Genomic DNA, 27,174 nt, shown 5'->3' with positions numbered 1-27,174 from the left:
GAGGTGTCGTCAAACAGCAGTTTGTTTTGGTTTTCAAGCTGGTGCTCACGGGCGACATCTACTGGATCAAAAAGTCTTCTTCCTTCAATCAAAAGGAGAGAAAAAACAAACAAGTTAGCATATATAGAGCTCTTTACAATATTAATCTTTGTGCTGGACATTTCTGTAATGAGAGTTTTTAATTCTGTTTGCAAAGAGACGAGCAAGCCACAGAGTACAAGAACAGTATGTGGCAAAGAGGACAAAGAGAAAACAGGCTTTTATATGTAAAAGGCAGAGGTTGATAGACAACCTCTGTTGTCGGGCAGACTTATGAATTTAATGCTAAACATAGTTTGGACAGTGTCTATCTCAGTTTGGAGAAAGAGCATGAGGTCAGAGGTTTTCTTGTAAAAGGAAATTAGCGCAGAGGTTTCAGTATGAAAGCAGAAATTCATGCGGAGGGTTCTGAGGAACAGGATATGCGGGGGGGCCAGGTGTGACTTGAACAACTGTGCTTTGTTAATGTCACAGTTTTAGCCCATCAGCATAATTATTTCCATGACATCTACCACCTGCTGTTTTTATTCTGTTATTTTCACATTTTCCTCTCCATCACAAATACAAAGGACACAAGATGACTCACATCTGCTCGATTTATGACTCCCTTTTTTTCAAAGTGTATCTAAACTCGTATATTCTCATACATAAATATTAATAGCATATTGCCTATTGAGCTTTTTCATGCTCACTCACTGACATATCGGCTGACGTTTTAACAGTCCACATCCCCCGTGTGTTTCGAGCCATAAAACCATCAAACTGTTTTGGAAACAGAGTCCTCGAGCTGTAAAATCATCCACTTCTTGCACTTTTGCACTTATTGTCTGCAACATGTGAATGAAATCTTTTTTCACGAAGAAGGCCCTGGCACTCTGTAAAGCATAAAAACATCTGTGAGGAAGGCGAGATGTGATTAACTATCAGAGTGAAATCTCTGCCACCTGGTTTAGACTCCTGACCTCACATCTACTCTGGCAACCACAAAACACCAGGAAGTCTGAACTTTTCTTCTCCAAGAATTCGTACTTCATTTTGATTCAGGTTTATCTGTTTCATTCTGTCTTAAATCTGCATGGGAATAGTAACCCTAAGGTGTCTCTCTGAGGCCATCTTTATTAATATTTTAAGGGAAGTAGCCACTCAGATGCGCCTGCCCGTCTCCAGACATGTTTGGACTATCACTGTTCTTCTGGTTAACCATTTTCACGGATCTGACCCGTCTCCTGTCTGACACCTGGAGATCTGCCTGCCATGCCATCTGTTTGTCTAAGAGAGGACTCGGGTTCAGACGAGTCATTGGATATGTTTTGATAGGAGATGACACTGGACAAAGACACAAAGGATTCAAGGAAGGAAAGAGTAAAAAAAAAAAAAAGAAGAAGAAGAAGAACTGGGGTTAGAGCCATTACTGTTAATCTGATCCCCAGTGCCGTGTCATTTTTGAAAATTTATTGTGACATCATGGAGGGTACCCAGAGTGTCTGCATGTTGTCTTCTGAAGGCCACAGTTTGTCTTGACAAGCTTAAACCCATCAGCCACACGGCATGTGTGTGTTATTTATGTGACATCACAGCCTCACTTACATAGGTCTTTGTTTGTGTAGTTATTTGAGGCATGGTAGTATGATGGTCACACCTCATTGGTCTAGTCCTAAACATCTCAATGGACATGTTTTCTTTAAGATTCATTTGGGGCCTTTCTGCCTGTATTTGAACACACAGACAAGAGAGACAGGAAATGAGGGGAGAGAGAGTGGAGGATGACATGTACCAAATGGCGTTAAGACTGGGAGTCAAACCTGCGACCCCCCCCCCCCTGAACAGGACTATAAGTCTCTGTTCAGGGGGCGCCTGCTCTACGCACTTAGCTAATGAATGAATGCATTCGGACTGGGATGGTGGAGAGGAAGACTCAAGCTTATTTATGATAAAGAGTGTTTTTTTGTGTGTGTAAGGCCCAAATAATGTATTCAAGTTGGAGCAAGGGTCATTATGTTTGTGCACCTGCATGTGCATACATGTCAGTGACAGTTCCTGCTATAGGATGCCTAGCAAAGTGCTTTTAAAGAGGACATATTATGCCCCTTCTCCACCTTTTCAAACAGTCTCCTGTGGTCTAAATGAAACATCTGTGCTGTGCTTTGGTCAAAATATAACATGAATCAAGCACCAGAGGAGGTTTGTGAGCCTGTATAAACCAGCTCTCTCAGAACGCTCCGTTTTGGTGTGTGTGTCTCTTTAAATGCAATGAGCCCCCAGTAGACATCACTCCTTTGCTAGTGAGAATAAAAATGGCAGACCTGTGCAAAAGTTTTGTTCTAGGCTGGGAGTGGAGTCCATGGGTGGACCTAACCCAAATTTGAAATGGAGCATTTTTCTCTGTTTTAAGACTTATGCAGACCACAAACAAAGAAGTGGATGGGTTTATTTCACATTGTGTGGGTCTGAAGAAACTCAGGTTACCCAAATATATGTTCAAAAACACTGTCAAAGTGGATTTGTCATAATAAATAAATGTAATTGCCCTTTAAAAGATTTAACACAAATACAATTAAGATAAATGCAACATGTTCGCTATGTAAAAGAACCATCAAGGAGATTTTCTGCATTGAAGTGGGCATGTCTGAGTCGTAACCACTCTCTTTCTGGGAGCATCTTCGGTTGTGTTTGCTTGTTTCAGCTTCATTGCTTGTTGTGTTTCAAGTAAATGAGCATGCGGCTGGTAGTGGCTGGCCTCTTGTTCCTTATGTTGTGTGTTGATCCGCACACTGACATGTCAACAGCCAAAACTGTTGCTGGAAAAAATACTTTAATTTATCTGTAAGATTTTGCAAATTGTGATTGGATAATTTGCGCCCTCATTTAACAGTTTTATACAACAATGTTTGAATAAAAAGTCTAAAACACATCCATATTCTAGACCTTGAGCTTTGTTTTGTTGATGCTAAAATAGTCTGGATAAAAAAGACAAAAGAGCTGAGGGAATTCAACAGAAGGTGACGGGGGTTGAATATTCCTACCACAGGCTTATATAAGCCTTTCAAACCCATGTGCTCTGCAGCCGCACAAGTAATTTGGATCAGATTCTGCTGCAGCCCTCCAGCTCGGGGGTTTTGGGTCGTTCGCTCTGCTCTGGCGGGGGGTTGGGGGTTGGGGGGGGGAGAGAACATGTACAGTTTCTTCGGGCTTTGGCTCAAACAACCAATCATAAAAAGCTGGGGTCGGGGGGTTTGGGGCTGTAACAGAAGGAGGAGCCTGCCTGCTGCGGCTTGATGAGGTGACCACAGACTACTTGTACTGTGGTGAGGGTCCTTCCTGAAGTTGCTTATGTTGGTGGTTGGTGGGTGGTGTTTGGGGTGGAGGGTGGAGCAGCAGTGGAGACATTGTTCATTAAGACTTCAGGGGCTTTCTTTGGTGTCTATGTGTCACACACACAATCTGAGATGTAGAATTAGATGAAATAAGGCAAAGGCGTCTCGCTGTTTGCTTTCATCCCTGTGACAAAAACTGAATTATCTTTAAGATTTTTGTTGTTTTTTATTCATCGAAGTTAATACGTCATGCAGATGGAGCAAAGAATACTTATTTTACAAGTTATAAAACTGAAGTTCATGATTTTACCATTCAAAATATGCGTTTTGCATGTGGAAAACAAATGGCCTCTGTGTCATGCCTGGCACAATTTGGACTTGAGCTCAAACTTTTGATGTTTTTTTTTTTGCTCAGACCCAGATCCTGATCCACTCCACCAGCTGTGTTAAGCTGCGACTCGCTCAGTCGTCCATCTTGCATTTTTATGAGAGGACTTATTTTCTTTTTTTCCCCCTCGTTTTTTCCAGGCCACTTCTGAAAGACAAACTTGTGCTCAGGAAAAGTGAGATGACAGATTATCATTATTTCAGTGTCCCCGTTACTCAAAACAACACAGGCTCCATGTGGAAAAAAGGGATCTTTGTGAAAATGGACACAGAAGCCAAAAAAAAAAAAAAAAAGGAATTCTGTTGGAAAAAAGAAGTGGGAGAAGGCGAGCCAGTGAAGGTCTGATGGCTCTGTTGAATGACTTTTCCTTTTAGGCGCCTGAATTTATTCCCAACTCAATTCTGTTTACATGTCAGAGGAAGAGAGTGTAGAGATGCAGACCTGGATGTACATGCAAGATGTTTCCTATCTGCTTCCTATTGTTTGTCCCAGTTTTCATTCCTGTGTGCCTCTGCAGAGCTGATTGAAGACAGAGGAGAGAGCAGGGGCCTGAGGGACTGTAGGGACAGGGTTTGATTTACATGAAAACATGTTTTTCTTTTGCCCTGTGAAAGAAAAGTGAAATAAAGTGATGACATTAATAGACACCGACGGATAATAGTTAACCAGGGAGTTGTGGTGTTAAAAGTAATGAGAAACTTGTGTTATCATCAATAAAGTGCTGACAAGATACGCAGTTATCACTTCTGCTTTTGTGAATGTGTTAACAACTGAATTGCTTATTAATTGCCAAATGGTTGAAATTGATTTCAAGTAGCTTAGTAAGAAGCCCCACTATGAAAAACAAACGCACTTCAGAAAATGTCGAGAACTTCTGCCTCTGAAATAATCCCAGGTTCCTCTTTCATACATGTCCTTCACCACGGGAGATGTTCCCTGTTAGACAAAGGAGAGCGGTGGGGGGCGGTGGGTCTCAGGAGGCAAGATATAATGTCAAAAAGACACTCCAAGATGGCAGACGCTCTATCAGTGTGCTCAGCAATGCTGACAGTTTTTGTCTTCATACTAGTGTTTTTGTGCAGTTTCACAAATGAGTGGAAAAAAACAAACATGGAGCACAGAAGAGTATGACGCTGCTTCATAACATGCACAAAGATAGAACAGACTCGCAGCGGACGCAAGATGAAGACTTCAAAAAGATTCAGGAACTTTTGTGTTAAAACAACTGATTCAATATTTCTTCTGAAGTAGAAGGGAAAAAAATCCATTCCCAGATTCCACTTGCTTCGCTGTGAATTTTCCTGAATAGTACCTGCTCTTCACATTGACTTGAGGAAAATTTCTTTGGAGGCCGGTGGGAAAACTAATGTATACATTTTAAGTGAAAAATTTGCATGCAGCTCACCCCGGAAAACGTATGTTCTATTTTCAGGAGTTTTGTCGCATGTGTGGAACGGGTCTCTGACTCACAGAAGACATGCTGTGTTTCCTCCTGCCCCTGTTTGCCTTTGGGAATCTGCAAAAAAACAAAAGTGTCAACAGTTTCCTCCTCACTTATTATCCTTGAGTTGGAACGTCATACCCAAACAAGATGACAGGCCACTGCAGCCATTCCTCTCCTGAGTTTGCCCTCCCACCGTGCTGCCCAGGATGTCCTGTGTGGTGGTCTGTATCTGGCTCTCATCTCCTCTTTGCCCTCTGCCTTCCTGTTGTGATGCACAGCCATGCAGGTGTCGTAGCAAAAAGCCCCGAGAGGCTAATAATATGTTGCACAATGCAGACGGCCGCGCAAGACTTTTCAATTAGCTCGAGCACTCACTGAAGGTTCTACTTTCATCCCTGTCTTAGCCACGAGGCGGTCCAGTAAAGTGGATTAATGGCACCACCTGTGGGGTTTGAAAAGGTTTCAGTCTATGTGACACTGCTGGGAAAAGCACAGAGACTAAGACTAAGTAAAGGAACATCTATGAGGGTTCACCTTCAGGGTAGCACACGTGGCCGAAGTTTTTGAGCGAAGAAAATAAGGCTTTAACTTCCAGATGTTGCAGGATGAGGCCCATCTGGAGAGAGAGAGCGAGGGAGAGAGACTGAGCTTTTTTCAGGGGGCTATGTGTTGAAAAAAAAAAAAAAAAAAAGGCTCTAAAATGATCAGTTTAATAAGTTGCAGGTTTCCACTTCGTCCTCCAAAAAGGCAGCACACCATATGCAGTAGGTCGGCCTGTAAACCAGCAGGGTTTAACTTTGAGGAATTTACTGGCCCGGGCTGGACTTCCTGGAAATAGGGATAGAAACGGAGAGCTAATCAAGATAATAACTGATAACTGTTGTGGTGATACCTGTGTTGGTGGTGCTGAGCTGCTGCTGCTGCTGCTGCTTCAAGCCTTTCCTGGTTACAGAGGATGAAGTATATAAGCAGCACCAGTACTTCTTCCAACACCTTCTTGATGTTACCCTCTAATCTAAACACATTTTATCCCAGACATTTAACTCAGAAAATGACTCACTACTTTTTTCTTTGCGTTTTGCACTCAAGGAGAACATTTCTTTTTTTCTTAAGCACTGATAAAAAAAGGCTAAAAACTGTCACTGTAGAGTCAGAATGTTGCGTTTTCTGAATTTCTTGGATTTCTGGAGTCCTGTCTTTCCTTCAGAGCACCTCCTTTTCTTCCTCTCCTCCTCCTCCTCCTCCTCCTCCTTCAGTCCTTCAATCTCAGCACAGTGAGGGACATATATGAACAAAGCATCTCAAGAAGATTTCAGGGGCAGTCCTAAACCATTCTAGAATTGTCCTGGGGTGCAAGTGTGAAAACAGCATGTACTTCTTATTTAAGGTTTTTTTCTTCTTTTTTTTTTCCTTTAAAGGTATATATACCTCTGTTACGCTTGACCACATGGCAGTAATTGAAACACACATCTGTCTCGCAGTGTGAAGCTCACACTCTGGAGGCAGCAGCAACACTTGAGTCACTGGTAAATCATCCAAGTGTCACATTGTTTTCCCTTTCGGAGAAGAAATGTTAATATCGGTTATTCCTGGATACAAACAGCAGAAATGTTTTATCAACAGCTACAGAAAAAGATCGCCACTCAAATGCTCAAATGTTTCCGAGCTCTCTGTTTTTGTGGCAGCTGCAAACAGAGAGAGAGAGAGAGAGAAAAAAAACTGCCATCCAGTCACAATCGAAGTGTTGTCTTAACTGAAACCAGATGCAGCGCGGTTTAAGTCTCTTACTGTAAATTGCTTCTCTTTAATACAGCCAGCCCAGGACTTAAAGACTCACATTAAGGCCGTTGCGTGGGAACATAATCCACGCAGAATGATATATGTCGTTCTTAAATCTTGTGTCTCAGTAAAAGATTCTGCTTCCCGTTATGTTCTTTAGTCACCGCAGTCACTCAGAGGGATCAGGACCATCTTGTTTGGCACCAAAGACCCCCCAAGAAGCTCATACCCGACATGCATCAACAAAACATGAATCTGTTTTTACACAGTAGGCATCTGTCAAATTATAAGAAATTATTTTTAAATGCAGCATGAATTATGTAAAATAATCTTTTGAAATTTGTGGTTTTGCAGACACTGGAGCTCTTTCAGCTTCTGTGTTAGTGGTAGTTTTTGCCAAAGTAGATGGGGTCTGATTTCACACCTCTCCAACAGAGTTTAGACGGCAGCTCCCCTACCACGAGGGTCGAGACCGCAAGAGTAAGCAATCTGCACGCTCCTCGGCCAAAACAAAGGTTGTAATGGAAAGAAAAGAAACCACGGTGCCTCTGTGTGTGTGTGTGTGTTTTGGTACATGGAACAGGTCGAGTTTTTGTGTGTGCACATCTGTGTTTACGTCCATGTTGGATGCAGAGGTTTGTGATGAGTTGGCACATTTCGGTTGCCTGCAGTGGTTCAGCATTTCCTCCTTTATTTGGCTGCTATGTGATCGCCCGTTTCGCCTCGTAACAAACTACGAGTCCAAGAAGAAGTGCACAACAGTGAGGGACCTCCTGCCTGTGATGGACGGACTGTGACGATGGCCAAAGCTGTGAAATAGATACAGATAGCTTTTGCATATGTTATCACACTTGAAGGACATCCAGATGTGCACAATGCTTTTGTGACACCCTAGAGCCTTTATATCAAAGTTGTTCCACCGACAAGTCAATTATAGTTTGCATTTATGATTGATGATATGTTTGTAGAATATTAGCTTCATTTCACAGCTAAAGATTTAAAGGCTGAGACAGATGTTCTATATTTTACTTATTGTCAACAGACATGAAAAACAAAACAAACCAAGAATGTGTAAGTCTGACTCTAAAGTACTCTCCAAGCCCAATTTATCCCACCATTGACTCCTATAAGAAGTAGACCATTACCATCATGACTTCATCCAGTGGATTTTGGACAACCATTTCAAAAGTTGACTGAGTGGGCTTTATTTCATTCATTACATTTTTCAGCCAGAAGTGACAATATATGATTTTTTTTTTTTTTTTTAAATTAAAAGATTTTTATACTTTATTTATCTCTTAGGGAAATAATTGAGAGACATGCTTCTCACACACATAGGCCCGAATCACACACATAAACAAACAGGACCTGTGGACATGCATTATAGTGGAGAGAGTGTCAGAGTGGGGCTGCTACACACTGCAATGCAGGGAGCGCACCAGAGCAGTTTGGGGTTCGGTGCCTTGCTCAAGGGCACCTAGGCAGTACTCGGGAAGAGCCCTGCAGCCCTGCATCCTCCAGCTACCAGACCAACTTTCAGAACCGGCGACCCTCCGGTTCCCATCTCAAGTCCCTAAATGCTGAACTACTGCCGCCCCAAAATACGGTTTCTACTGAAGACATGATTCTTTCAAAACATCTACCTAAGCAAAATCATTACAGGAAAGACAGCTGGTTATTGTAGTTTTTAGAAGAAAAAAGTATTGAAAAAGAAGTCAAAAAGTGCATCGGTTGTGGACTTTTAACTGTGGATGAATACGTGTTTGTTGTCTAGTGAGTGTTAAAGGCAGCAGGATGGTGTATGCTGGACTGACCTGAAATAAACTACAGTCCCCATGTTTATCGTAGTAACGGAACATGCTGGGATTTATTTTCATAGATTATGAACACCAATGGAGGTCTGTCGAACATGGAAATACGATCTAGCAGGCTCTGGCTACAAAGGGAGCAGAGTTATTAGTAGAATGTGTTCATTTCTGGTTTTGGTTTTTTATGGGATTTGTTGACAATAAGAAAAATCAACCATACTGGCCGAGTTATCCTTTAGAAACATGATATGAAACCCTGCAGCCAACTGGAAATAGCTCTCCCTGGCTACAGTACAACCATTAAATGCAAGATGTAGCTGTGTTAACTTGAAAACCACTTACACATACAGTTTTCAGAATCGATTTACGACCAAAACCAGAGCAACTCAATTTGATTTTCACCCATTGTGAGAAGACGGAGAGTGAACCACAGTCACAAAACAAACCGCCTCCATCAGTAAAAAGAAAGGACTTTTAGTTTTCTCGTAGCTGCTTCTCCGCTCTACACAGCCTCATTGCAAACAGAGCCGGCTGGAATTGGGATGAAATTTAAGCACCAATGTGGAGAGAATCAATGGACTATCGATGCAGAGCTCCTGTGTGATGCTGTTGCACATCTGCAGCAAAGACAGCTTTAACTTCTGTGATCAACGCAGTACTCGTCTTAGACAAAGAAAGGATTAGAGAAAGGATCAAAGACTGAGAAACATGATCCTGCATGCATTGACGCTGTTTGCTTTCATGCATAATAAAGTTACAAAGTTTTTTTCTCTTTGCAAAGATTTACTCTGCTCAGAGAAACACAAACAGCGACAGATTGTGATTGTTGTAAGAGTTCCCCCGAGGTTGTGTCTGTTTTCTTTGCTCCTCTGAAGATTTCAAAGGCTCTTGACCTTGTGTGCTGTTCTGTATATGTTTCAGGAACTGGGCTAATAAATATGGTTGAATTAAGTGTTGTCCTTTGCATAGTTTCATCTTGGGGAGATCAGCTCGGGACACAGTGACTTAAGGTCCTAATGAATCTCGTTTTAATACAACGTTTCCCACAACTTTCTGACCCCGAGAGGAGGACAGGAGTCGTTTGTTTTGGAGGCGATATAAAGCAAAGAGAGCAACGTTATGAAGTTAGCGTGTCATGGTGGAAATGCGAGCATGAGAAAGAGACTCGGATGTGTACAGAGAATTAGGATGAAAACATCACAGGGATCAACGGCAGAATTTAATGTGAGTACCATTTAGGCAGACCAAATACAGGCTCTGAAAAGTTCAAGATATGACATTGAGAAAAATTAGATGCACCCTCACTTCAGCAGAAGTTTGGATTTTTACATGTTTTGAGTTTGCATTGTGAAGGTAGGTTAGTAGACAACAGACAATCACAAAGCCTAAATAGGTAGATCAAGAACATAAAGTAGGAACATACTCAATTTGTAGGTGTTTAAATGTTTGAAACACTGCTGAGTCATCCTCATCATTCAAATAAAAACCTTTTGGACAGAGAAAAATAATTTGGGGGTAATATTGAGATGAGTTCCCAGAACAAATTGTCATACAATCATTCATTCAGCTGTACTTTGTTTTGATAAAGTGTTAAAAATTGTCAAGCAAAAATATTTGACATCTGAAGTTTTCCAGTTCTACTGGATGGAAAAGCCACACATTCTCCCTTTAAATATGGGAATTGACAGCCTTTTCGGAAAAATGGCAGAAGTGAGCGCTGCACTGGGTTAAAAAATAGAGGAATAAGGTTCTCTTCAGGAACAGGGGACAAAGGTTGAATAGCTAATAAAAAAGTTTGACTGCCCTGATGACAAACAAAGTTTGAAGTGTGGAGAAGCAGTCTTAACTGAAAGTCAAGACTTAATTAAACAGGGATGTGACTCTACTGAGTCTTCATCAGGACAGCCTTTTCAGTTGAATAATAAAAAAACAAACATATTACAGTTATATGTTTTATCACTTAAAATCATCACCTTTTGTCAATAGGCTCAACAATTGGCTGATTTCTGTTGAGGATATTAGCAAACTAATGGTACAGTAGGAAAAAGAAGTAACTAAATTTGATTAATTAATTGAAATATAAGAACACAGCACAGAAGATATTTTAATATTCTGACTATACAATTAGTTTTACCTAATTTGAGATTTGGAAGAAATTAAACATCCCCATAACGCTACCGTATGAGTTTTGAGTCATAGTCCAGTGTTCAATGTTTCCCCTACCATTATATTAGGGGGGCGGTCCCCCTAAACAAAGTTCAAGTAAAAAAAAAAAAAGTTTTAGTTTTTTAGTTTTTTAAGATTTATTTTTGTGCTTTTTGTGCCTTTATTGTAGGGATCGGATAGTGGATAGAGTCAGAAATCAGGGAAAGAAGTCATTTAAGGATACCTTTCCGATAGAAAAGGACATCTGTCATTAAAAGTACACATGAACACCAAGATTCCTTCAAGTGTTTGTGTCATCGTGTCGGCATGTCAGCTTGTCCCCACCCTCCCCCCAACGCTGTAAACCTAGGGGAAACACTGTAGTCTTATCATGAAGAAAATAAATCATTCAAATAACCAAAAGAGTTACTGACTCACTGATACAATCATGGACGGAGTGAAGAGAGAGTTTCCTGACTGGATGTAGAGCAGCAGTCTGATAGTAAAGCTCAGGAAGAGATGAGGATGAAGTGTGCGTCTGAATCAACAACACGTTCTGTGATTCAGGCTGAAACGACGACACATTCCAACGGATCAATCAAAGGCTTCAGCCGTTACACATTTCCTCGTTATTGACTCGTCACGGCAGAGGACTTTTCAAATAGTTACAGCATGATTCAGCAAAGTTCGAAATTCCTCACGCTATTGTGTTGTGGTTTGTGTTAAAGGATGCATGCAGTTTGTGTTAAAACTTGGCTTTTCCTTTTGTCGTGTTTGAAGTGGAGCTCTGAGGCAGCGTCGATCGGTCAGTCCAGATCTTTGAAGCCGTACTGCGTGGGTCAGGGTAAAACTGGAACAGGCATTGATGGTGCGCAGATGATTCTAATGATCCTATGGCTTTCACTTAGCACCACCAATAGGAAACTGTTTTTCATTTAAGCAGTGTGTTCACAAGCCTGGTTTATGCATCTCAAGAGATTCTGTTGTTAGCACCTCGTGTGTTAGTACGTCTGCGTAGCTCTGCAATACTCCGCCCAAAAACTCGAGCTGGCAGAGTGATTTTTATGCTAGTTATATCGCCAGTCACCGGTTACACCACATTCTCTGCTTGTCTGTGAATAGGAAACCATGGCAACTGAAAGCCAGTGTACAATGTTGGATTTGTTTGTCCTTCTGAAGATTTTTGAATGTGGGGGAAATGATGTAAATACCCTGCGGACCAATTGCAGGTCTTGCTGTCTGCATCGTTTTGAAACCCAAGGTTATTAAGGTAAAATATGTTATATGTAGTTTGGTACAACAGTTAATTACACTGGAATAACACAATTGGCTTTTGGGGTTCATCTACAAAATGTGGAGTTAAAGTCATTTCTTTTCAGTTATTTTCATGGTTTGTCTAACCAACAGATAACTAAGGATTTAACTCTGCCACATGATGTCAGAGCCACACTGTGGAATCAGATGGTTCATGTTATAATGAACTGTGACAATATGGTTGTCTGCATTAAACAGAACTACATTACGGCGGTTCTATAGGCTGTGAATTTTGTTCTCTTACAAGCTGCGGCCGTCTTGTGTTGTGGACGGAGAGGTTTTTCGCCCGTGCTCTTACTGTGAACGTTTACAATGCAAAGCTGTGTTTTCTGGTCACGGTTTGTGGAAGGAGCTGCGAGTTTTATAAGAGCTCTATGTGTCTCTGCAACCAGTATGATCAACAGAGCATTACGGCACATATAATTACAGCGCTGTATGGTCATGTCGCTCTGAAACCTCAGCCAGAGCCTCCATTTTGGGTTTTTCCACCATTTCAGTCCCAGAACTTTGCATAAAACTTTACTTTTCAAAGACCAGACATGATTTCAATCCAAGGTGTTTGAGTCTGTGTTTTTGTTTGTTCTGCTCCGTAAAGTTCTGACGGTGTATTTGTCACACTGTCTTAGTGGTTAAAGTTGTTTTTCTGGACCCCTCTGCTCTCTCTGACCATTGAAGCCACAGCCATCCTCCCTGTGGTTTCAGTCTGCAGTGTGGAGGGCCGGGCAGCAGTTTGCACTGTGGGCCTGTGTGCAGAGCGCACGAGCCTCAAACGTGTCAAGCAACAGGGGAGCAAAGAGGCCTCCTGGCAGAAAGCCCTAAGCTGACAACACAAAAGAGAATTTGAGTGTAAACCACATCAGAACACACACATCTGCACTAAGCAAACATTTCATGAATGAAGAAAACATGGATTATTTATTCCTTTTCTCATCAGCGTCCCCGAAGATTTCAGATGAAGCATTTGTTTGAATTTACTCCGTGTTCAGTTGTGCTCTTGTAAAAGGAGCGATGCATGTGTTCAAAGCATGCAAAATGTAAATGTTAATTCAGAATGGCACAAAACAGCTGTGCATGTGCTGTGCGGAGGTTATAAAGTGGGCTAAATGAAAACCTAACGCAACTGTTTTGTGTGTTTGTGTAATCTTCTGAATGTCTAATCTTCTCGCAGATTGTCGAACACTTTCGCTTAATCAAAGTCGTCTTTGACATCAAAGCAGCGTCTGATTTGAGTCTGTTTACTCTGATGCATCGCCGTGTCCTCTGTCTGTGTGTCCAGGTCTGTTTTATGGTACCCTTAAGCGTCCTTTTTCTGCCTTTGGTTAAGCTAAAGAAACGCATCATGGTCTGGACTAACACCCTGGGCTCCTTGGTTTAACTCCTGTGTTGTTGCACTATCGATCTTCTCCTGACTGCCGCTCTAAAGTCGGCGACATCAGTCCTTGTACCATGTCAGCTCAAACATGGAGGGCTGGAGTAGATCTGAAAGATCTTGAAAGATGGCCCTGAATTAGTTTGCGTTTAAATCGCAAAATTACACTGCCGTAATCTTTTTCTCTCACTGCCCGATCAAACTTAAGACGGGTTGGACTTACAACATTAGCTTTGTCAACAACTTTTCCGACAGATTTGGACCATTTTTTTCCCCCAGTTTTCCAGGTTTAACGTCTCTCTTTAAAAATCTCGAGCTGCGTGTTTTATAACGGATCTGTTAACCTTAAAACTGCTTGTTATTAAGCCTCAGCTAGGACTGGCAGCAGGCTGAAGTCTGTACAGATTCAGTCTGGCACTCTGCTCAGTGTTGAACTCATGTTTATGTCCATGTTGTTCAAAACAACAGTGTTACCATGGTGACCATATCACTCCTACCACTGTTATCCACAGACTCTGCTCTCCGTCACCGCGGGGACAGAGTCTGTCACACTACCGTACATGCACCACCTTCTGACTGCACTAGAAAAGTCTGTTTCCAACATAAACACACACGCACGCACACACACACACGCACGCACGCACGCACGCACACACACACACACACACACACACACACACACACACACACACACACACACATTAGTCTATCTAATTCACGTTTAACCGCTCCAGGAAAAGGTGTGGTCATCACACTCTGCATCCTCCTGGATTTAACTTTCATGTTAACACTTTAAAGTAACTCAGTGGAGTTTTTGTCTCCTGCCTCAGGATCTCTGCTCTGTTGTTTTTGGATGGACCACAGCAAAGTTTGGGTCGGACCTGTAATCATGAAAGTCTGTCATTGGCTGAATGACAAATGTTCTTGTACGATTGGTTGGTCGATTCGGTGAAGTGTCCATATTTGCCATTGAGCTTTTAAAGTTAATAGGCTCAACCAACTGTAACGTCGCTGGTCTGAGTGCTGAGGCACTTTAAGGTTTTCATTCGTAGGTTCATGCCTCACCCAAGCAGACCTTAAGATTATAAGTCTACTCCCACTTACCATGCTGGTAACTCATCTCACTTGTGTAAAAGTGAAGGGATTATTTATGAAGCACATCTTAAGGGTTACGGAAAGACTTCACAAAAATACAGAAAGATAACGGCATATGAAAAACCCACAGATGTTAAGAGCCAGAGAGAAATGTCAGAATTCATTTCTTTAAAAGGAGGTTTTAAGAGATGATTTTAAGGCTTACTTTGCAACTTTAAGGGCCGATTTTGTTTTTAAAACAGCCTCTTCAGACACACCTCCTCCATCCCTCAGCTCCCCCTCTCCACTCCTGTCTCTACACTTCCCCCGTCCTGTTTCACATGCAGGGTTATTTGACGCAGAGAGTGATGATAAATATCGGAGAGAAAGATTCTGAGATAAATTCTAAGTAATGATATGCATCTAAAACTTGATTCAGTTGTTCTATGTTTGTATTTGGAGGCCATATTTAGAAACAGCTTCCCTGAGCTAGGGGTCATCGCTCTTTCACACATGGTTGCAGGGCTAACGGCTGGAAAGGGGCGGGGTTTATGCGGAAAAAGACTAATTAGCCCAAAACAAATAAAACATTTGGGAAGTTATGAATCTATTTAAAATCTCAGAAGATAAGAATCTCGATTTTTACATAAATCGATTTTTTCCCCAACCCCTACTCACAATACTCTCACATCAGGCTGAAGGCCGAGCTCTCCTGCTTTTCTAACAAACATCAAAGTAAAAGTCATGAAAAAGTGCAGAGGATAAACATCAGCTATGTTTCTGAACGCACAGACATCAAGACCATCTCTGCATCATCTGCATCATCTGCATCGACCTCTCCTTCAGGGGAATCTGCAAAGTAAACATGTGGGATTAAACACTGGCTAAAGAACCAGACTAACAGACTGTTTGATTTTCTCTGCCAGTCTTCCTGCTAGCCTGCAGCAGTTGGACATTTTATGTGTCAGATCATATTTTACAAACGGACTGCATGCTAAAGCTTTCATTTTTCTTACATTTGTGAGCAATAGAGTAAGATTATGTCCAACACAGCTAACTGACCTAAGATCTGCAGCCTGATTGGATGAACCTGGACAACTTCCCCCCTGGAATCTAAAACTTGAATGAATATGAATTGGGGGAGAAAAAAGGGGGGAAACGCTCCCAGACCACATACCCTGAGGCTGCCAAATGAAAGCTGGCCTCAAGTTGCAGTAGAGATGACATAGAGTTGACATGAGGTGATTTCATTAGTTTTTCCATTGCAGCTCCCTAATTAACAGAGCTTTTAAACAACTCAAGCCATGGGACAGATTGGCAGGCTGCAATGGGCATCTGTCGTTGTATTTAAGAGCCTTTTCGGGGAGAAGTTTGACAAGAATCCAAATTATTTCTTCCCGTGTTATTTCTGGAAACTCTTGCAAAATTGTGGAGATCTGCTGTTGCAATTTTAAGATGCAGATGCACAGTCGAGGACTCAAATCGGGACAGTTCATAGGTCTGAAAAAAATCCAGACTTTGCAAAGTGCACATTTCTGCAGCCTTCCTTTAAATTTTGAAAGTCAAAAGTTCATAAGGGTCTAATTTCTTGCATCAATCTTGCAGATAGCAAACACTACAGAGCTCACTCAGCGAAGTCAGACTTTCAAATTCTGTGCAAAGGCCTCCTCGACTCCCTCGCTGGATCATACATTTGTCACGCAACTCCCCCGAGAACCGTCAACTGCACTTGAGCTGCCAACTGTTTTCCACTCAGAACTTTTCCAGAGCGGGGGGGGGGGGGGGTTCAGCTCTCTTTATGGCACCACCTTTTACCGTATGTGATGTCTTTACTGTAAACAGAGCGGAACGTGTTGATGTAGGCAGTGTGATTTTTCACTGGATACACTTCATAATGTGGCAAAATTGATCATTGAAGCCCGTGAAATAAGTGTGTGTGTCCATTGGATATGACTGTGTGTCCTTGTGTTACATTTCAGGGTGTGGCATGTCATTGTTTGTCTCTCCAGTGTTTTGTAAAGGGTCTCTGCAGCCACCCACCCAACATGAGGCACAGCAGCGACTGGGGAGTGTGTGTGCCAACCTAACTGCAGTGTAGCAGCCCGAACCCGTCCCCCGCGCCTCGCCGAGAACCCAGATGCAAAGGATTATGGGTTTTATACTCAGTTTACAGTAACTCTGGTTTAATGCGAGGGTGGGATGGGGGAGAGGGGACTGCGGTCGATGTGTCACATGGAGGACTCTGGCTAATTTATTCCAGTTTGTGTCTGTTTCTGCCTTCGAGCACTTTTATAGATTTGTTATTCTAAGAGCTCAACTGCAAATGTTTGATTGTAAACCTTTGGTTCTAGTCTCCTGGGATTATTATTTTTTTTTTCTGGATCCCCGTGATGATCACAATCAGAAGGTGATCGTTTAAATCTCCTTAAAGGCTTCGATACACGCCGCAACTTCACAAGCCAATCTTTTGAATGTTATCATGCACAGCCGAGCTTTAATCTTCTGCAGTGTGACCATTTGGTTGCCAGGAAACATCTGAGTTGATTTTTTTTTTTGTCCTTTTTGGTCTCCCTTCCTTTGTATGTTGTTGGAGGTTTAGCCAGTTTTATAATGCAATGAGGGCACTGGTTTCTCAATTACTTCTCTATGTCGAGGGCCCCTTCAAGGGAGGTCAGTGAGCCTGCAGTCCGATTTGTTTTCAGGGAGCTCAATTTGAGGAGATTTCACTTTGTAGAGCGCTCGCTCTGGGTGGGCAGAGAAGTTGTGAGTTAAGTCTGATACATAAGGAATGATTCTCCATAGCTGCTCTCTTATTGTTTTAATGGCGTTATAATGGAGTTAAACCACTGCTTATCCCTCCCTGTGGGAACCCACAGTTGATTAAATCACTCCCTATAGTTCAGCTTGATGCTGACAGGTTTGGCTTGCTACTTTTATTTGAAAGTCCACTGCAGGGACTAATTACCTCATTAAAACTAGAAATCAGTAATACATGGGAATACAAACAATAGAACATGTATTCTAAATACTGTCATTTACTTTATAGCATTTCCCATTTTGTATTTGCACTGCAGTGACAGAGTTGAGGAAATTGATATCATGTTTAAAATATCATTTTATAAGGAACACCTGCCTTCAGTTAAACGTTTAACAGCCTCTAAGTTTCTTGATTTTATTTAAAAAAAGAATCCCCAGAAGAAATACTTTCATGTGTCTCCAAAACATTTCCGATTGAATGCATCTTTTTTTTACATTGAACATCAATATGAAGTTTCAGTTTTGTTTTCTGATCAAATATTCTCCAAATAGAAAACATCTCTCTGCTCAGCTCTTAAGTCCGTCATCGCCAGGTTCGCTGGTTTATTAATGATTTTAAAAAAGGGCTTTAGAGGGAATCCGGTGCTGTTATTAGAGTAAATTATTACAAGGATAGCCTGAAACGGGTTATAAATTATCAGCAATGTTATCCACGAACAAGAATGCATTGCACCTGCAGGATCTGTGTCATAACTCAAGAGCAGAAAGTGAAGAGAGGCTGCCTTATTTCAACATGCGGCCTCTCTCTGGATCCCTCACTGGCTTTTAGTCGAAGCTTAAAATAGTGCAAAGAACAAAGGCATGTTAAGATTTTGATGTTATTGATTCTGGAATAACATGCCGGAGTCTGCAGCGCCAAGATGAGCTCAGATATGGCTTCAAACAGAGAGTCTGGAAGATGGAAACACATTGTGTGTAGAGTCTGAGTCTGACTGACATCAGTGCACCTCGACATGAAAATGAACTTGTATTTGGCAGAACTGTCTCCCTCTCTCTCTCTTTCTGTGTCTCTCAACACTCCAGCCAATATTTATTTCTTCTTGAATATTTGTCTTTCCCCTTTTTTTGCTTCCCCTTCCAGTGGGTGACTAATATTTTCTACCTCAATTAGCACTGCAGCTGCACAGAAATAAATAAAGGAGACAGAAATGTGAGGTTAGAAATATCGGAAACAGGGACGCAAACAGCTTGATCGAAGCCATTTGCTTTGCATAAAATTTCACCAGAAGTAACCCCCTCTTTTTATGGAACCTGTTATTAGTTTTAATCTAACTTATGAGGATCAAATTAAAAAGGAAAAAAGTACAGCTTTTGATCATTGTAAGACCTGCAAATAGAATATATGTTGGTTTGGTCCACCACTCCTGCCTGCTGTTTCTCAAAGACTGTGACCTGGATTGCATTAACATTTTGTGCAAACATTCAAGTCGTCCAGTGGATGAATCCTTATGACCTTGGTGAAACCATGATTCTCTTCGTCTAACAAATCAACATGTAGAAGTGTTCAGTTTTATCCCAGCTGTCGTCGAGTGAGCGGTGGTGTACACCCTGGACTGATCGTCGCCGGTCAATCACAGGGCGGACATATCGAGTTTAGAGTCTAACGAGCATTTCTTTGGACTGTGTGAGGAGGCCAGCTGCACAGGGAGAACATGCAAACAACATGCAAGCCCTCTCTGATGAAGGATACGAACTGGGAGCTAATCATGTAGAAAAGTAAGCAGCAAAACAGTTAGCGAGGAGAGTAAAGAGCTTGTTTAATAAATTATCAAAATAATTCTTTAAAAGTTCCTTTTATTCTTTTGATGATGACATAAGAGATGAGTGTACATTTTCAAAGCTGGAGTAGAGCTCTGTTCCTACTGTTTAAATTTGACAAAGAAGGGGTGTGATGGGAATACTTATCCATCAAGACAATGTCTCTCTTGCATGAAGTAAAATCAAAATATTGTTTTACTTGTCAGCGCTTATGCATCCTAAAGGGCCTTTAGTTTTCCAAGAATATACTTATAATGTAGATACGAGTGTCAAGTGAGATTCAATATAAAAACTGGTGCATCTGTTTCCAGTTGGGCTTTGTTTTCACTGAAGCCCCTGTGCGGTTCTGGAAAGAGCATTGTGGGTCTTTTAAACATCGCACAGCATTCCTCAGATGGTACGGTGCGTGCATGTACGCGTGGGCCGTTACTTTGGGCCTTGACAGAAATGAGTCAAGAGAAGCTCAGTGAAATCGCAGAATGTCCTCAGACACTAAAAATAGTTTGTCTCTGAACTCTTTGCAGCGTATGGGGCTCATTTGATGTGTGTGTGTAAAGTCTCCAGAAGATGAAAACACACAGTCTGTACTTGAAACAGTTACAAACTGTGTGGTGGGCGTTGAGAGTGTATGTGTGCATGTGTACATGCGCGTGTGCGTGTGCTGCATTTTGCCTATTTTGTATTGCTTTACGGAGCCACATGAAAGGTTCTTTGTTTTAGAAAAGATTGCCTGTTTTTTACATTACAAACAGGACCAAAATATGCCAGAGAAACCTCTACCACTGTGAGCTTTTAGTCATTTTGGTCCTGATTTGATGTTTTCCACCAGTGGATGTGAAGTGTGTAAGTCTGCAGCTAGTTAGCTCCAAATTAACAGAGGTTTCATTAACAGAGGTTTCATTAACATAACGAGTTTAGGAGTCAAGCAGGAGAGGGATCTAGCAAAGCAAAAGGAAACTCTTGTGCTTCAGCCACTCCACAAATGGAGGTCGGTGCACTCAGAGAAGAACTTCAGATGTACAAAATATAATTCAGTGAATACCTTCTTCAAAACAGCAACCAAAGAAAATACTGGAGCGCATGAATCACTTAAGGCAAATTTAATAAAGCGTCTTCCTCAGAGTCAAACAGTACAGGTAGAGATGAAAATACACTTATGCTCACAGCGAAATGAGTGAGGAATATATTCACATTCATTTATGGATTGATATTCTTTTGCTTTGGAAAAAAGAAAAGAGTGTTGATGATGTTAGTCGCAACGTTAACAAAGTGCCAATTCAAGCGCTGAGGAAGCTAATGTGGTTGACACAACATGGTAATAATAAGGACTATGAGGATGACCATGAAGAAGAGGACTTTTTAAAGGAGTTGCAGGAATAGTTAGGCATTGTGAGGTAAAAGTAAGCTACGATTGATACGAGCTGTTTTCCCTCAGGCTAACATTATCTACAGCTGGCAGGCAGCTGCGAGCTAGTATGAGTTGTGCGTTGTTGTTTCCATAGTAAGGTAAGCTGAATATACTTTTTTTATATTGTTTTTGCTCAAAGCTGAAGTTGTGAGTAAACCCACATATGCTGTGATTTGGATTTCAACTATTTGTGGTTATTGTATTCATTTGATTTGTTCATTTATAATGTTCTGAATTTAGTATGCTTGCGTTGTACGTGACTTGCATATCTGTTTTATATCAGTGATAAGTTAGTCTTATTTTCCAGTAGTTATTTAATTTTTAATTGCTTTTAAAAATCATAAGCCCCTTTAACGATCAAGCTGTCCCCTAGCTTCCCAAATCATAATTCTCGGACGCTGCTTCTGCTCAAAAGTGAACGAAAAAACAGTTGGGATACATCTTGCTACTCGTTTTTTTTTTTCTGCTTCATTGCCAAGCTTGTCCGAGTGAAAGGGTTCAGAGCTGCAGTTTGGAAAAAAGCTCTTAGGAAGTATAATGATAGCTTAGGACTGACTGTAATGGAGAAGAAAACTATTATGTGAAAAAGGAGGAAAGGGGAGGAATCAATCAGTCCACACTTGTGGTGGAGTTTCATGAAAAACTTTGTGTTTAGAGTACCTGTCCTCCTCTACACCACCAAAAAGGAGGGTCGCATCCTTGAAGAGTCCAGTTTCCAGATGATTGTAGAACCACCTGGAGCCCCAGACGTCTACCTGCCCCCCCCCCCCCCCTCCATATCCCACTGTACGTAACCCAAACATTCAATGCAAACGGCTGAGACTGACTTCAAAACAACTCCCTCTGCACTCATTAAGCGCTCTTTTCTCAGCGTTGAAGAATTCCCATGCGGTTTGAAGCCTTTCCCTAATGAAGCACAATTAAAATGAAAAGAAGGTAATGAAAAATATTTACCCCCAGTCCAATGAAGTGGCTGGTGAAGTTGATGACTCCTCTTAATAAAAGCCATATGCCTGTTCTCATAAAATCCTGTTTTTGTGCCACAGATTTCTTTAGGCGTTTGTGCCAGCGAGTGAATTAACTCCTGACGGTGGGTAGGAGGGATTGTACGAGGCTGTTTATCAGAAGCAGAAGATCTGATTTATGATGCAGGCCTCACTGTGCCAAATCCTCTGCAGTGATTACCAGTCACTCAATAGAGTTAATGCAGACTTAAACCTGAATAATGAGCTTCTGATAGATCGTAGATGTGTCTAATCATTTTTATTTAGAGGTGTTTCATTCTGCAAAGATTGGATTCACTTTGTAAACACTCATGAAGCGTTTTTCTTGTGGGAGTTGATCCCTGACCTTGGCAGTATGAGAGGCATGTATTATTCACTAAACCACAGGCTAATCTTTCCCTCACCCGAGGAAATTTCCCAAAATTTCCCAAAGACAGTAAAGTGACTTAAAATGCAAATATGTGCGTGAAAAGTGGGAGAAATATGTTTCTGCACCACAAATGGATGGCATGAAGGAGAAGTAGCTAGAAAGCAGTTGAACAGTGAAATGATTCAGTGTAAACTTGTGCCAGAAACCAGGGTCAAATCTCTAAGTCACTCATTTAAAATTCATTTTCTCTTGAGTTTATACTGAAGCTTGCCACAATCGTATCCCACATATTCAAAGTTTTAGTCATTTAAATATAACCCTTACTAACAACAACTTCAAAGTGGTCACACATTTATTAGAAGACACAAACACTGTGCGACAGAATTCTGGCTCATTTCTAACAATACAAATCAAAACTAGGAGACAGAGCGGGAAACAGAGTGTAATCTGGTGATGGAGTTGGGGCTGGTGACTATTGACAGCACACACGACCTCAGTTTCAGAGCGCTTCTCACCGGCGCTCATTGATGCTTCGGTTATGAAATTGAACGTATGCTTCCCTCGATAATGAATGTTAGGTCTGCTTTAAAGGCTCAGTGCACTTAATATTTTCCTTTATTCAAAATAAATATCACCTAGAAAACATCAAAGTAATCTAAAGGTATAACGTATCCTGGCACTAGCAGCTATAGACCTCGACCCTCGAGACGACGAGTCAGATGATTTTCCCCATTGTTCCGCCATTGTTGTCATCTTGTATCCAAAGCCTTGCCCCTTCTCGATTTTGATTGGTCGGTGAGGGAGAAGGGACAACTGGTGAACGCAGAGGTGTTCCCATAGATGAACTGTTTACAACTGTGAGCTCTGTTAGCGCAGCAACAGAAAACAGCTGACTTCGAGGATGTTTTTACTCTTAGCGCGCTGAAAGTGCTGAACTGCACTTCTGTGCAGCGTCAATGGGCACAGGCCGTTATGAATCTGAAACTACTTTTACTACTAGGGTACAACTTTCTGTAGTTCTCTTTTTTACTCAAACATCCAAAGACTAAAATGATAACCTTTTTCTTAATTTAAAGTTTGACTAAAACAGGCTTGAGTCTGTATTTACAGCCGTGCTAGGAGCCTTTCTCTGTGGGGAGCGAAGTACATTTGATGATCGTTCACTCACTTAAGCCCAGAGTGAAATATTTCAGCAACTATTGGAAGTTTTGTCATGAAAGATGACACTGTCAAAGAGACGTTTGTTGTCACTCCCTCTTCTGAGATCTGAGATTTTTTTTTTTCATGGCTCACTTGAGCAGAGAAGATAATCCTGATCCACGGCTGTGATGTCACTGTCCCAACATATCAGAAATGTCCCTGAGGCCATGTGGAGATGATATGAGAAGCAGGGATACTGTAATTCTGTCAGGGGGGACTTGTTGAGAAAACAGAGGGGACCGCACCGTACTGATCCTAAGTCAACATCATCGTTACATTCCCACGATACTTCTACCAGACGGCTCACAGTACTGGCCTGCTGAACTTCTGTTCAATTCCATGGGATATTTTAAGAGGAAAAGAAGAAGGAAAAAAAAAAGCCTCCCTCTTGCTCCCTGAGAGCCTAACAGGGTCCCTGTGCTGAAGCTCTCTCTTGGGTCGATGCACTGATGGGATCCAGATGCTGCAGGAGCGTGGACGGGGACAGAGAGGAGTGTGGAGGCTTCACTGCGGCTCTGATTGATCGGGGTCAGGATGAAGTTGGGAGTCACATTTCTTGACTCTGATTCCCCTTTCTCTCTCTCCTGCTCTCCCTCCTCCCCATATATCTGTCTAATGTCAGGCCTGTGTTTTATGCTCCCTGTTGAGACGGCGTGGAGCTCGGCGGGGAACAGACAGCTTCACGTCTGGCTCTCTGCCTCACCTCTGCTGAGCGTTTAATGAACTCTTTAACAATCACAAGCTGAATCGAAACCACAATTTATAGGCACAGAGAACTGCTTTTTTTTATATAAATGAAAAACAGGCTTTGAAATGTTATTTACAGTGTACACAAATAAACTAAGCAATGAATTTACATCCAAGAGAACGGGAATAGAACTTTTTTTCTACTTTTTCCATGCTAGTGCAACATTTTTTCCGCTGTTTGGTCGGCCGTGTTTTAAGGCTGCACAGATTTTAAAAAACAACTCTAAAGATTCAGGACTTTTGTGGGATTGTTGTTTTTTATCGTGGCATATTAATATTACACATGACTGCATGAGATCCCACGTCCCTGTCATTGTTTCAACATTTTTCTTTAAGCTAAACAATATGCAGAATCAGATTGTTTGGCATTCTAAACATTTTGTTTCTCTATTTTTTTCCCCAAGCAAAATTACAAATATGTCTTGGCTCTGAAATGTTTTGGTTTTTGCGACCCTTAGTGAAAATCTGTCTGCTTTTGTCCCCCTTCTCATCAGGACCATGCCCACTCTGCAGAGCTCCGCCCCCTTGCTGCTCTTCAGCTTCCTGATTGGTCTGAGCTTCTCTCTGAACCCCAGAGACCCCAATGTGTGCAGCCTGTGGGAGAGGTGAGTGCTTGCTCAACAGGGACAAACTAATAAATGGTGCTATTTTTGCATGTGCATATTTTCCCAAAACAGAACTGCTAACATATGATGTCTGAGAGTGTACTTTATTGTTTAACAGGATTTATGAGGGTCAAGACATGAATTCATCACGTAAATGACAACACAAACATCTCAGAAAAATGTAAACAACATGAGTGAAATGCATGAATGCTTCATCTGGGGTGGATGATGATCTTAAATTGTTCATGTGCATGTGATTATTTAGTAAAATAATCTGTCAACTGTTCATGTATGACACGTCAGAGAGCTGTTAAAAATACCTGCAGCGATGCGGCACAAGTCAAGATGTATCCAAATTGCTTGTTTTAACAAACTATTTGTCAAAAACTAAAATGAATACAGCTCATAGAAAATAGAAACGTTTAGCATTTCAGAAAGCAGACACAGCAGTGAGTATTCTTCATTTTTGCGATGAAAAATGGCTGGCTGTAAGAGTAGAGGCCTATTAACTGTCCGCTGATTCACTATGTCGATTAAAAGTTACTATCTGGGATCGTTTATTAGGTCTGTTCCCAGTTTCATGTCAGTAGATCTAAAATTTGAAGGTTTTTTTAAAGTGATGGACTAAGGGACATTTCTATCTGACTGATAACATAAAGAAAACTCTAGGACGGCGTCCAAATTCAGGGTTAAAATCCTCGTAGGCTGTGTACACGGCTCAGGCCAAACTGAAATGACACGGTCGGGTTTAAAGAGGATTCCCCGTTTGCTTCACCAGCTGTTCCTGCCCTCACCCTGTGATTTCTAAGCAACGCACTCGTCGCCTAAACTGGCTGTAAGAGTAGAGGCCCATTAACTGTCTGCTGATTCACTATAACGATTAAAAGTTACTATCTGGGATCGTTTATAAGGTCTGTTCCCAGTTTAATGTCAGTAGATCTAAAATTTGACAAATTATTTCAGTCTTGACTGAAGTGATGGACTAAGGGACATTTCTATCTGACTGATAAAATAAGGAAAACTCTAGGATTGTCCAAATTCAGGGTTAACATCCTTCGAAGGACCCATCCTTGGCTCAGGCCAAACTGAAATGACACGGTTGGGTTTAAAGAGGATTCCCTGTTTGCTTCACCAGCTGTTGCTCCCCTCACCCTGTGATTACTAAGCAGCGACCTTGTCGCTTAACCTTGATAGACGTGCAGAAACAACTACTCTCGGCTTAGAATCTGCCATCCCGTTTGAATTGGCGTGCAATGAATCTCAAGAACTGTCCAGCCACAAAGGATGCACTGGATGGATCCTTGGTGGCCCAGGAAAAGATGGACACATCTGTCGGCCCCCCATTTGAGGCAGCCTTCAAACTCTGACAGCCTTCGATGCCCCGCTGTGAAGCAATCAGTCTTGAAGTCCACCCCGGCCCCTGAATTGGGACAAAGCTTTCATCTGTTTTGGTTTTGATATTTTCAATTCTCCTATTTCTGTTGTTTTGCTATTTTTCAGCTTCACCACCTCAGTGAAGGAGTCCTACTTTCATCCTTATGACCATGTGACAGAGGAGCCCTGCTCGGACCCTCGGACCTCCTACAGATGCACGCGCCACAGGTAGCAGCAGCAACAGCAGCATGATGACTGTTTTCCTGTCAGGCTAACTTCCTTCTCCTGTGAGTTTGGGAGGTCCAAGCATCCTGTCTGTTATTGTTTCAGGATCACATACAAGACGGCCTACAGGCAGGCGGTGAAGACCGACTACCGAAAGAGGTACCAGTGCTGTCCGGGTTACTACGAGAGCAGAGACAAATGTGTCCGTAAGTATTTATAGAAACCTCTAAACAATCCGCCTGTCTGCATGCTGACATCTTTAGCACCAAGACAAACAGCAGGCGAGCAGACGTAAGAAACAAAACAGTCCTCTAACTTCAGGGAATCAGTGGTTTTAACCTGTTGTTTAATCCCCCATCCCCACAAATAAATACCGGTTGCATTCCCTGCAGCAGCAGTTACACTTACCCTAACCCTATGAATGAATGAATTTATTGATTTTGCCGATGGTCTCATTAATATCTGAAGGTCATACAGAGGCATCAGTTTAAACTTCAGTTTCCTAACCAGCTTCGTTTTGAGGACATGACCTCAGTGACCTCTGTTAGCCACAGAGGTCGAACACATGAGAACACGCCTCTGAACCCAGACTCAAAATAATACATCGATACAGTAATTCACCTATCCCATTTTCAAGCCCAGCGCAGTTTCCATAGATGGCTGTTCTTCATGAGCCTGGATTTGCCTCTTAAAAGGAAGATTTTTCTTGCCATTGCAACTTTTGCTAAATGTTGCTAAGTGCTCATGATGGTTGAACACTGGGTCTTTGTAATCTAGCAATGAGTTAGGTCTTTTAACCTGCTCTGTTGTAAAGCGTCCCGAGATAACACTTGTTACTTGAATTGGCGCTATACAAACAAAGATTGATTGATCGCAAACACACATTGTGTATGAACTGATTCAGGCTCTCTGAGTTAATGAGCGCAAAATGTATAAATCAAGTAAAATAGAAGATATGTGTCCGTTCGTTTGATTCCTCTGTACCGGAAAAA

General features: G+C 41.7%; 1 protein-coding gene across 2 annotated transcripts in view; it reads left to right on the top strand.

Annotated features, from left to right (window-relative positions):
- The window catches only part of pear1 (platelet endothelial aggregation receptor 1), a 55,377-nt gene that overhangs the window by 3,185 nt on the left and 25,018 nt on the right, over positions 1-27,174 (top strand). For both annotated transcript variants that reach the window (XM_065958056.1, XM_065958055.1), the window contains exons 2-4: positions 24,473-24,583; positions 26,084-26,185; positions 26,288-26,388. In XM_065958056.1, the coding sequence (XP_065814128.1) occupies positions 24,477-24,583; positions 26,084-26,185; positions 26,288-26,388 (310 nt within the window). In that variant the 5' untranslated portion in view covers positions 24,473-24,476. The remainder of the gene's footprint in view (positions 1-24,472; positions 24,584-26,083; positions 26,186-26,287; positions 26,389-27,174) is intronic.

The sequence above is a fragment of the Labrus bergylta genome, chromosome 8, assembly GCF_963930695.1.
Source record: "Labrus bergylta chromosome 8, fLabBer1.1, whole genome shotgun sequence".
NCBI classification, from domain to species: Eukaryota; Metazoa; Chordata; class Actinopteri; order Labriformes; family Labridae; genus Labrus; species Labrus bergylta.
Note: the sequence above shows the minus strand (reverse complement) of the source record. Positions and strands in the feature narration are given on the sequence as shown.